The following is a 12,930-nucleotide window of genomic DNA, read 5'->3' as shown; positions in this document are numbered from 1 at the left end:
TGGCTTTAATGCTAGCTGTCTTCAAATTAGTGACAATAAGTTGACATGTTACTATCACTGGGATTTAAGAGCTAATGATTTTGTGATCCTAAAATCCTTTTTGTTCCTTGGCATGTAACTTGTATACTGCACTATAATAGATGTCTGGACAGAAGCAGTTCTCTCCATTAAAAACTAAATATTTGGTAAGTATTTCTATACAGGATATGATACAAAACTTTTTTTTAAATCAGAAGTAATTGTGTATTAAGTAATTACTGTTGTCTCGATCAGTATGTCAGCTATGCCCCATGAGAAAATGTGGCAAACTGCAAATGACAAATACATAGCCAAAGACATCCCAGACCTGATGCTTTCCTTTGAGATGATGCCGGTTTGTTTTCTGTGCTTTTAAAATAATTGTCAAAATCTCAATTCAAATAACTTTAAATATTTTTAAAACCTAGGTAGTTTTTTCCTAAAAGATGCAATCCAAAATGGCACCTACTTTTTCAGTGCAAGCATCAATCACCAGTAGCCAAGTTGGAATCAGAATAAAAATACACTGTTCCCCAGACACTAACTTAAATTTACTGAAACAAGTACTGACCAAGTTAAACAAGCAATAAAAGTGGTGGTTTGGGAGTACTGACTGATAGGTGAGTTCTTCATTTGTTCTGTAGGGCTCAGGGCAGCATTTAAACAGTTCTGTTTCTTTTTTCTTAATTTTTAGATGAAACCTTTTTTCTTCCTCTGGCTTTCTTATTTATTTATATAATTGGTGTTGCATGAGAAATTACCTCATTTCAATGGCTGGAGTCAGTTTTTCTATCAACTGTAGTAAGGTTTCCTCACTTATTTAATGAGCTTGGATAGGTAGGAAATTAAGTATTAGGAGATGCATATGAAGAAAACAAACCCAGAATTTTCTGTTTATTAGGGTGGTTTTAAAAAAAACAAACCAACAAACTATCTGTATAATATAGTCAGCACATATAATTAGTATTTGGATTATGGCATGATTATTACTTTGCAGACAGGGGACTCTGTTACCACTCAGTCATCAACGAAGTAGCTGCATTCTGTGCTCATCTCATCTCTGAAGCTGAAAGAAGAGCTAGTTATTATCTTCAAGTGGGGTTATTAATGAGGGGAAAAATCATCCCCAATTACTGTGAAGCAAAATATTTGAACATTTACATATCCAAGACTTTAATTTTGATCTAGTCCTTCATGAGTTCTTTAGCTGTATTCATTTTCCCAAACATTCCCACAGCAACATATCGGGGGGAACTTGCACCTGTCCAAGTGCTGGCTTCCCCAGGTGTGTGCTTCAGGGTCACAGAAATGCTGCCTGTCCCATCCTTGTGCTGCCAGAGACTGATTTCCACTGATTCCTTCATGTCACACCGTAGGAACGGGGTCACAGAATCACAGAATGCTAGGAGTTGGAAGGGACCTCAAAAGATCATCCAGTCCAACCCCCCTGCCAGAGCAGGATCACCTAGACCAGGTCACACAGGAACACATCCAGGCAGGTTTTGAATGTCTCCAGAGAAGGAGACTCCACAACATCTCTGGGCAGCCTGTTCCAGTGCCCTGGGTCTCAAGAACAGGGTTTGCTAGAGAAGTAAGAAATCCTGCCCTGCCTATACTATCTGTGTTCACAGTCCTTTTTTTGTTGATTAGAAACAGCCTGGAATTTATTTGAAAAAGCTAATTTCGCTCTTTTGCTTTTTTTGAACAAGTTATTAATCCTTGTGAAATTAATGGTTTGGAAGTTTTCACTCTGAACGTCCTGGAATAAAACCTGAGCGACACAAAGGTGACGATTTAAATTCAGCCAAACATGTGGGCAGTAACCAGGAGATGGCAGAAGCGTGGTCCATACTGTGAATCCGTCCATCAACACAGATGCGAAGGCCTGACCTTGGCAGGTTCAGGAGGTAGGGACGTCAAACACAGTTTGCAGTCAGTTGGAAATGTAGCTACTAGACAAAGAAAGCTCAATAATTACACAGCTGTTTCAGTAGATGCCAGATTTCCTTGGAAACAATAAAACAGTGACCTGCAAATGGAGAAAGTAAACCATCTTTTTTTCTTTCATTCAAAAACTTAATTCCTGAAAGTCATCAGATATGTCCTCTGTAAACTTCTTATCTTTCTTCAAAATCCAGAGAGTCTGTAACCAATCAGTGTAGATTTCTGTACAGCATTAATGCCCATTAATGCTTCGTTGATTTACAGTGAAACTGCTGAAGAAAGGACTGTCTTGGACAGCCATATGAATATTAAATTAATTTCTTGTGAAGGATGGCTGTTATTACACTAAATATTAGATGAATTCATAATACTTGGACATTTGCAATAAATCACTACTGAGACTGCATGTTAACATCCCATTCCAAATCTTTTATTTTTTTTATATTAAAGCCACGGAAAAGGACCGGTTGCTCTCAAAGAAATGTACAGCTTTGTAATGCTGGAGTCATTAACCAATTCCCACGGCACAAGGAGGGGTTTTAACTGAGTCCCATTTCACAAATGGGGGGAGAAGGCATGAAGGGATTTAGGTTGAACTGCTGATCACAGGAGGCTCAACCCCAATCTGTTTCTCATGAGAGGCATCGCAGTAAATTATCAGCTCCTGACAGTCCTTGTTTTGCTTCAAGTGCTCTGAGCAGCATCAGCAGAGGTTCTGGCAATGTGATACCAGAAAGCTGAGAGCATTTGCCAGACTCAGAGGGAGAACGAGCTGGATGTGATGCCTAATCTCCAGGCACCCAAAGTGGTTAGTGTCAGTTCACCTCTAAATATTTTGCCCAAGGCCATGATGGGAAGGATGGGACTCTTCAGGTTTTGACTAGGAGGTCTGGGCTTAGCAACTGAAGTAAGTCGTCTTCTCTCTTTGAACAACATAGATCTTAGTCTCAAAAGTATAGCAAAATGCTCAGTGGGCTAAGAAAGACTAAAAATCAATTCTTTCTTTTTCCTTTTGTTAAAGTAGAGCAAGGGGTACATCAGCAAGTACATCATAGCTCTCTGTTATCTGAGGGATAGTAGCTAGAGTGTAGAAATTCAGCCAGGGCTAACCATGTAGAGTGGAAGCCTTTCTTGTAAACAAAACTGAATGAGTGTCAGACTCATTTGTTTTTTAACGTGCAGATGGGTGTGAATATATGCATCTCCTTCTTTCCAAAGATTTGTGCTTCTATGCCTTAAATGGTCTAAGTCACACAAGGTTTTTCTAATGAAAATTTGCCGAGGTATTTAAATTGGAAGCAAAAATTAGAAAAGCTGCTACCACATAGGAATATTAATTGTTCATTATACAGGGCTTTAGTTCATGTAGTTACTTTGCATGTGCAAAGCTGCCAATTAAAGAGGCTCAGAGCGCTCACTGCTGCACAATAGCAGTTTCTCCAGAGCCCCACAATGGCCATTGTATTCTGTCACTGACCTTTAGACACCTTCAAATGCATATTGACACAGTATGCCGGGATCATTAGAGCTATTGTTTCAGCTCACCGCAGGGAAAGGAGAGTTTTGCAATTTCGTGAAGAGCTTTAAAATCTGATATAATGATGACAGCAGCGATATTTCTTAATTATAGAGTGCGAGAAACACTCAAGTATTTTTCTGGTGCTTCAGGTGAATTCTAACACGCAAACCTACCGCAGTTCCCACAATGGTCCCTTTCCATCCAGGAAAGAAGACATTTAGCAGGCCCATCGGGTCTGCTTTTCTATTGTTTCCAGGGGAATTTATTTCGTATTTTTGACCTGATGGTGCCATATGGCCAGCCTTCCTTAGCTTCTATGGATTCTGCCTGGATGAACATCTTGGCAGGATGGAGCCTTTCATCCTGTAAGTGACAAACGCCCTTTTAAACAGAGTGTATAGTTGGACCAGTGGTGTGCAGGAGACCGGGATCTGGAAGCGTAGTTCAGACCCTACTCTTCAAAAATCAGTGGATGTTGTCTCTGTTATAACAACTGTGATCCATTTTAGCTCTTCCATGTCAACATGTAAGGTATTTCTGTTTTCTTACCAGCCTGTGGCAACTAAAGAGTACAAACAAGAAATTTGGGAACAGAGATATCAGATACTCCAAGCACAAGCTTTTTTTTTTTTACTGCAGTAAATCTGCAGTAAATCCAAGCATCTTCTAAAAGCTTGTATTTATTTTATTGTAGCCCTCCTATTCTTTAAATCTGCTTTGAGGAATTACTTTAGCAGACAGCACATAAAAGAGCATAATTTTAAACCTTGCATGGGACATTTTGTCTGCAGAGAATAAATAAATTACTGGCTTGTATTTCCAAAGAGCGTTCCTGCTTGAAGATATAGAGAGAGTTTCTGTTCCGTAAGTATTGCAGTTGCTGGGTTTGTTGTTTTTTAATCCCCTAGGATCCTATTATATATATATATATAATCAAATATAGCTAAACTTCATAGCCCTGAGTCTCTGAAGATAGTCTTGGATAATAGTTTGCACTTCTGACAGAAGAGGAAGAAATCTAACAGCCCTTTTGCAAAACTTGTGTCATTTAAAAAAATGGAAAATTTACTGCACAACATTGCTGATTGCAAGTCTAGCCTAGCACTGTGCAACGTGTACTAGACCATGGCCAGTTCCTGCACAGTCCCTCTACCCAAAAAACTTTCTAACTGAAGGACATAATATTTGGTATCTGTTTGTGCTTGAGTTGAATGTGCAGCAGGATTTCTCACACTGCTATGAAACCCACAAGGTCAGATGTGTTCAGTAATGCAGCCTGAACTTTTCCCCACATTAATTGAAAGGGTGATGTTACCTTGTTTTCATTCCTCTGTATCTGAAGCCCTTGCAGAACTTTGAAAGCTCCCATGCACTGCCACTGCAATTGCCAACTGCAAATTTTGTGGTCTATCTTCAAACATCAAGGTGATACCTTTGCCTTAACACATGAGCAGAAGTGACCCACTTTGGGGAGGGAGATGCAAAGAGTAGTAGTAAACGAGGTAGTAATGATGAACACTTCTCTTGCAATGGGCTGGGATCTGAAATCTCTCCTCAGACCCTTGTGCTACCTAGCAGAGCTTTTTAGCCATATGGCCTGATTTGTCCCTTTTGGGGAGGGACACAAGAAGTTTGTACCTTTGCTGTCCCACTGCAACTGCACTATTTCTTTCCAAAGGCACACGATCACTGCTTGGGTGGATTTGAAAATGGAGATAATCTTTGCAGTATGTTAGGTCCTTGCTCTGCTGAACGAGTTGAAGCCCTGCTGGATGGGGGGGATTTTCATAGAAACTTTATTGTCGAAAACTCAAGTTGTACCTAGATCCACCCCTGGTCAATGCAGTTTTAGGAGGTATCCTGCCACACACGGTGAGGTTTTCCAAAAGAAAAATGCAATGAGTTGGGATGTCTGCTCACTGCCTATATTTCCTCTGGTTCCTTTGCAGAAGGAGAAGAAGAGCGGGCTGCTGAAACTCCTAGCAGGAGCCTCAACGAAAAAGAAGTCGCGCTCCCCACCATCTGTGTCCCCCACGCATGACCCCCAGGTGGCCATCGAAGGAGTCCTGCAAGGGGCAGTGGGACCCGAGCTCTCCTCCCTCTCCAGCCACGGCAGGGCCGGCTCATGCCCTATCGAGAGTGAAATGCAAGGAGCCATGGGCCTGGAGCCACTGCACAGGAAAACAGGCTCCTTGGATTTGAATTTTTCCATCCCTTCTCCTGCCAGGCAGCCCCTCTCTTCCATGGCAGCTATTCGGCCAGAGCCCAAGCCTTTGCCACGGGAAAGGTAAGCTGTGTATCTCCTGAGGTGGGCTCCATCCTGGAGGAGGGCTGCAAGTTTAATTTGCTCAAGGGGTTTTGCAGTTTTGCTGCTCTGTGGATTGACTGCAGGTGGCTCAGCTGTCTTTCAGAAAGACAGGGCTTACCTGCACCTGCCCATTGAAAATCATTTGATGCACAGTGGAGGTTGTAGCGGTTTAATGTTCATTGATTTTAAAAAATGGTGAGCAGCACCTGCTCATGACACCGTTCAGCCCTGGTCTAAATATAGAGGAGAGCAGTTCTTTCTCTGCCCAAAGGGTGTAAATGCTGTTGGCAAAGGCCACTTTCTAAGTGGGATCCCTATGTTTTAAAAAACTTACAGAGTTGTCATTTGGCTTTTCCTGCCTGGAGGCAACAGGGGTGATGTGTTTGCTCATCAAGGCCCTTTCTGGCCTGTTCTGCAGTACCAGAGACTGCTTCAAATTCTCATTGTTTAGGATACTTACAGGTAGTGCCATCTTCAGTGACCTGTTGCCAAAAATGTAGCTCACTTATAGATAGGAATGTACCGGTGAATCTGGAGTTCATTTCAGCAGCCTGCTCTGCATCTTGGTACCTTAGGGTAACTGACCTTGAAAGCCCAAAAAGAGTAGAGTAGGAACACCAAAATACAAAAGCAGATGGAGAAAGAGTTAACTAACTACAAACAGGGGTACAGAAAAGAGCTGGTTCTACATGTGCAGAGTCATATTGGCTTCAGGTAAATATTTTCTACAAAACTGTAGCTTCAGGACTGGGAAGGGAACGGATAATACATTGATACAATGCTATTGAAATGTTTTCCACTCAAAAAGTGATTGAGGAGAACATGTTTTTTAAAAAAGCATCGAAGAGTTTTCCAAAAGCAGTCTAAGGAACCCTCTGGAGCTGATATTTGAAACAATTTTAGAACGGTAGCAATGTTCCAGAAGTTTGAAAGAAACTATTTTTGTCTGAGTGTATGAAAGAGGCTTAAGGGAATGGGTTGGGCAAGGCACCTGACCATGAATCCAGTTGTGGTCATGGAGTAGATGATGCAGGACATAATAAGAGACAACACAGGACAGTTCCTAACTTACACAGTGTTTTACAGAGTGCAGGTTGAAATTTGGTTGGGAAGGTAACAATGACACTGTAACCTATTTAAATTTTTATAAGGCACCTGGCTTGTTACCATAAAATGTCTTGCAGAGTAAACTGTATGCAACCAACACAGCAAATATTAAGTGGATAGAAAACTGATTCACTGTTTGGCATCCAATATAACTCTGGATCAGGAATTGCTAGGAAATTATTGTTTATGTGGTGTAGCCCAGTAAGAGTTGGGTCTTGGACCTGCACTGCCCAAAATTAAGTCTTTGCTGTTGCAGAACGGGGGACTAAAGTGGGAGGTAGGTGAGGAAGAGGGCAGACTTGTTGGTACAGAGCTAATTCAACACTTTGGTAAGGAGAGCACAGATTAACAGTGTATTTCAGAAGAGCCAACTCTGAGGCACAGTGGAGTGGCCTCAGCGAAGCATCATAAGAACAGTGGAAGATTTAAAACAATAAACTTGCAGTGGGTGATATGGAGAGCTCTGGTACACCTGGTGAAGAGCAGGCTTAGGAGTGGCTTAGTCTGTAAGAGACTGCAGATGGGACAGACATGGGAATATTTCTTCTCTAGATTGGGCATTTGTCTGAAAGAGATGCTGTTGCTCAAGTGCAGCTATTAGACTTGAAGCAGAAATAAATACAGACGAGTCCTTCAGCATTGTAATGAAGGCAGTGAGTACAGACTATCACAGTAGTCTCTTGTCCTTAAAATCCATGAAAAAGCAATTTAGTAAAAAGAGTAAAAAACCAATCCTTATTTAGGCGCACTTAATTTGGTCTACATCAGTTTAGATTAATGCTATAAGAAAAGCTAAATCAATATAAACCAGATTTACCATCGGGGTAACTAAATCAGTGGAATACGGCACCTTTAGTTAGATGTAGTCATGAAAAAAAAGAGGGAAGAACATCCCCTGATGTCTCCAGAGCAGGCTGTTGAGATGCTGGTCTCAAAGCTTTACTGCAGCAAAGTCCAGACACATTATTTAATATGCCAGGGCTATTCCCATGTCCTACAGATTTCTCAGTTCACCTCAGGATGGTCCAGGTAGTGAAACTTGTAACTGATGATGATTTTAAGTGGTTGAATAACACCAGAGGGACATGGGTTAGCTGCATCTGCTCAGCCATGCTGGAATCAGTAGTAAATAGATTTAGACTGCTAAAACGGAGTAAATACTTCCAATTGCAGTATATAGTGGTAAGAAACTTAGTCTAATTTTAAGATTTTAATTCCTGAGTCTTAAATCTGAAAATAAGCTGTAATTGAAGTAACCTTAATTGTACACAGCAGGCAAGATTCTCTAATTGATTTATGAATTAACTTCCATATCATTGGTGTATCTGCATTCCTTAACTGATCATACAGGTTTTTTCATGCCTATAATGGGAAATATTAATTACCTTCATGCACTAGGAAGGATAATGCTTAGACCTGGAATTAGCTGAGCAGATACATTAAACACTTGTCTCCTAGAAATTCATCCCAGATCCATCTGTGCTCATTAAATCATCAAATTGCTCAGAAGTACCAAATTATATTTTTTTAAAAACAAATTATGGTTTTCAATCCACTTGTTCTTTCACATCTGGCAATGGAGGAACTCGCATTCAACATCACTCAGCTTCATATTTTGCTTGTTTGCATTTTGGTGCATTTCATCCACACAGTAGGAGCAATTCTCTGAGAAAGAAAGAGGGAGGAGAGGGAAAAAAAGGTTAGATAAACAGATTCAGATGCTGGATGAAATTTTTAAAAGCTGCAGAGCATTGCAGTGCACTTAGCTGTACTTGGCTTTCTGTCTCCCAACGCCCATCTGTGCGCACAGAGACGGAGCCCTGAAAGATTGGAAGAAGTAGCACATTCCTTAATATTTACGGCATTTGAAATGAAGCTCACACAGGCAGCAGAGCACCACTACTTCTGTGGAGGTTGGCTTGTGGCTCCAGCACTCGCCACATCCAGGCCACTTATCAAACCCAAGCGCTCGTGCCACTTGCTGTATCTGGGGTGCATTAAAAGACTCTGATTGCCTGCAGCTCAATGCTCAAAATTTAGGGGAAAAATCGCCTGTTCTGCTGCCTGGCAGCACAGCCCTTCATGGGGCTTGCAGGTATTCAGATGGGAAGGTGAAGTGAGCTTTGCCCTGTCAGAGGTGCTGCTGATGTTTATGCTCTCCTTCATTTTTTGGTGCACCGGAAGAACGAGGAAAACAGATATTTTATCTTATCCTGTTTGATATTCCAAAATCTGGTTATAGATGGCTGGATTGGAAAGGGAATTGCTCCTAGCTCTCCTGTCATTTAGCCTTGATATTAAACTGGTTTGCTGGGGTAGTTCATGCCCACCTCTGCCTTCTGGATGTAGTTTCCCACTATGGGTTTAAAAAAGCACCTTCCTTCAGCTGCCCTCTGCCATAACGCATCCAACAGTCCAAGCAGCAGAGCAGAGAAACTTCCCAGGTGTTGGTGGTATCATTTTGTGTTTCAGGGATTGACTCTCAAGTGACCACCCCATCAGGCTGTGTGTGCCCCTCACACTCTTTTCCACTCATTGCTCCATCCAGTTTCTGCTGGTGCCAGGAACAGGACCAGTACAAGGATGTGCCATGATCAGGCATTCCCCCGGCCCCAGACTTGCCCACATCCCACTGATGCTCTCATTTCACGTGGGAGAGGGGGATGCTGTCTGCCCTAGCAGCGCCAAAGCCAAATACTTTCCTTGCCACCCCCCTTTCCTCAAGAAAATCTGAGTGTACATGAAGCAAAACAGGAGAGCTGAGCATGCATGCGTGAGTCATGTTCCCCTCGCTGCCTGGCGCCGTGCCCGGGTGCGAACCTGAGTAAAACACGTCACGCGTTGTTGACTCCTTTATAGGAACTGGCACTAATTCTGCCGTGTTGTATTCTGATAAAGAATCCAGTATCCATGCTTGCTGTCACGACTGGCATATCTGTGCCACATTTCTATAGTTCTCACGGAGTCTTCGGGCAACTTGTAACCACAACAGTGCTGTGGAATAAGGTGGGAGCAGTGAGTTTGACCTTTGAAATAGGCCCCTCTGCGTTTCCATGTCTCCTCTCTACAAATCACTGCCATGTTAGAAATTGAGCTCCCAATTCAAGGAAGCATTCAAGCATGTGCTTAACGCCCATTGACTTCAATTTTGCTGTGCACATATATCTTCTTTGCCAAAAGGGAAAGGAAAGGAAGGGGTTTTTTTTCTTTCCTGGAAAGTGATACTAGAGAAATTATCCCAGGAGTAAGTTCTGACCGAACAGTGACATGTATGAACTTGGTCAAGTGCTTCTCAGACTAGGGATACCTGCCTTAGGACTGAGAAACCATTTCAGAAACCATTCTGAAATTAACCATTTCAGAAATTGAATCCTGCAGTATTTCTAGCAGAAGGGTAGAAGATCTAACTGAGATTTGTTCTTTTAAGGCTTCTGATTCAGACACCATAACATGGTGAAGCAGATTCTGGCTGGTAGCATGTAGAGGCATTCTGGAGGTCTCTGCAGTCCACCAGTAAAAGGATCAAGAAATAGAGCTCCACTAATAAGCAAAAGCAGTGACTAACTGGGATAAATGCTTCATTGTCACCAGTTATCTACTCCCACAAAAAACTGTATATCCCTAACACAAAAGGGACCTGTTAGAGTCACAGGACTGGACTCCTGATACCCATCAGGATGCTTTGACAAACAGAAACCTACATTAAGCATCCAAACTCAAGCACCCTAAATGGAACAATGTTGGAGGTTAAACCTAATTTACCTCATTTTACATCTGTTTTCTTAAGTTTCTCTAGCTCTGTTCTTGTCCTGGATGCACATATTTGCTCACTGAGCAGATACTCAGTATTTGGGGTACTTTTTTTCCTCAGTGTCCAGGCCTTAGTTACTGATCAGTTCTGATCAATCCTGTCCAATGCCTGTCTGCACACACTGACAGAGAGACTGCATGAGTAATTTAGGCCAGACAAGAGACTCCTACGCAGCCAGGGTGCATGAGATGAGTCTCACTGTGTGGAAAGTGTGGCATGAGGCATTGCAGCTGGAAGAGTCGGAGAAGCCACTTCACCCACACCTGCACTACTCTGGCTTTCGCTGTGGTCACTTACTAGGCAGGCTCCAGTCTCTGGGAAAGATGAGGTGGCTCTGGCAGCCACGCATCTCCTCCATGTCACAGCCTTGACTCACATCCAGAGCAGGACATCTTGAGTGCTAAATGAGGCAGGCATCCTATGGGAAAAATAGTATGCAATCATGTCATGAGAGATTATAGTGCACGCAAGCAAAAGTGAAGTCATGGGCAATTTTAGTTGCTTCTTTCTTCATCTGAGATTCATGGGTGTGAAACTTTCCTTATCTGTTAAGGTAGTGGATGTCTTCATGCATCTATGTACATGGCATTTTTAGTCAGTTTGCTTTTTTAAAGGACAAAGCCAGAACTTCCATCATGTAACATATATTTGAGGTTAGGAGTCTTAGCTGCACCTTGCAGATGTCAGCAGCGGTAGCAGAGTGAGAGCTGGGTGGGAGAGGTGTTTTTTTTGACTGCAAGGACGAGCGCTATGAAGATACGGGACAGTGGGATTCCCAGGTCTTCGCTGACAGCAGAAACAGGGATGATGGACCCATTCCCAGCTCTCAGTGAGTTAATTTCTGCCAGGACCCCCAACCCGCCCTCAGCCCCCTCTACCCATGCAGTATCCTGCCCCCACAGGATGTCATGTCCCAGCCACAGACTCCATCCCACCAAGGCTCTTTGCTCCCCCAGACTCAGCTCAGCACAGATACCCTCTCAGCAGCCATACCCACACCTTCTGTCAGGACTTCCACTTTTCATCATGGTCCCATTTCCCCCTTGGCTCCCAGTTTTTCTCCCATCAGCCTCCCTCTCCCTCCACCTTGCATTACCCCTGAATACCCTCTGAATCAGCAGAGATTTTACCTTCAGTGCTCATACAAGCCTCTACAAAGCACTTGCCATTTTGGGCTGCTTTGGATGATTTTAACATGGCCAAAAGCAGATGATTTTCTGAAGGATCACCATCCTTGACAGAGCAGTGAAGCCACAGGACAGGTCTTTGCTCCCAGTATGGAGCAATTTGTGGAAGCCCTCATCTGGGTCCTGCTGGGGCTGCAAAAAACCTGAGGTTATAGGGACCATTTGGGCTGTATATGGGACCCTCAGCCTAGCACAGTCAACTGCTGTGGAGAGTTTGGGACAAAATAGTTAACATTTGTCAGAAGTACAACTATCTGAGAGTACGATTTACAACAGAAGACACCAAACATTTTTAATAATAGGCAGAGGTGGTTGCCACATCATGATTGTTTCCCAGCCTATTAGCATTTTTAAAAGCTGGTAGTTTAGAGGTGTAATGTGACACAGACAAAACTGAAATGGCTCTGAGATCCATCTAAAATGCCAGGAAGCAGTTCAGTGTAAGAATACCAACAATTTTATGGTAGCTTCTCAAAGAGGGGACAAAAGGGGAAATGAAAAGGTGTGATATAAATAGAAGTATACAGAAGTGCCTTTTTGGGAGTGAGGGAGGGAAAAGAAGAGCTATTTTCTGCCAAAAAATACATGGCCAATATACGTATTTACAATACAGCTCCAGAGGATAAACTAGGCTGCGATGCCAGCTGGAGGTCTGGAGGGTTGTCACAGCAGTGCTCTGCAGATGGGCAGCCCTGTGCCAGCAGCGGTGCTGTGCTGCTGCCTGCTGCAGCCCTCACTGGGCTGCCTCTCCTGGGCCCCGCTTCAAAAGCCTCTCAAGGGAAAAAGCATAGCATCTTTTTCCATCTCTCACGGAGGATTTCTTAACCGATTTGCAAGGTCTTTCATACCTAAGATTTCGTTATTCTAACAAAAACACTTTGGTGCTATCCTATGAGGTACCGTAGTTAATTAAATTTAAACCGTAGCGTTCGGGGTTTCCTTAAATGGGAAAAAGTACTTCATTTGGTAATGCAGCAACTGAGATTTCTTTTTCTAAATCTCTAAGGAGATGCTGTGTAGAACCCCTTTTATGACA

The 12,930-nt window shown here is 42.7% G+C and overlaps 1 protein-coding gene across 1 annotated transcript in view; it reads left to right on the top strand.

Annotated features, from left to right (window-relative positions):
• The first annotated feature begins 283 nt into the window (after window positions 1-283).
• The window catches only part of LOC104544007 (SH3 domain-containing RING finger protein 3-like), a 15,778-nt gene continuing 3,131 nt past the window's right edge, over window positions 284-12,930 (top strand). Inside the window, exons 1-2 of the mRNA XM_010188742.1 lie at window positions 284-373; window positions 5,431-5,768. Of these exons, the coding sequence (XP_010187044.1) occupies window positions 284-373; window positions 5,431-5,768 (428 nt within the window). The remainder of the gene's footprint in view (window positions 374-5,430; window positions 5,769-12,930) is intronic.

This window comes from Mesitornis unicolor, unplaced genomic scaffold (assembly GCF_000695765.1).
Source record: "Mesitornis unicolor isolate BGI_N332 unplaced genomic scaffold, ASM69576v1 scaffold16207, whole genome shotgun sequence".
NCBI classification, from domain to species: domain Eukaryota; kingdom Metazoa; phylum Chordata; class Aves; order Mesitornithiformes; family Mesitornithidae; genus Mesitornis; species Mesitornis unicolor.
Note: the sequence above shows the minus strand (reverse complement) of the source record. Positions and strands in the feature narration are given on the sequence as shown.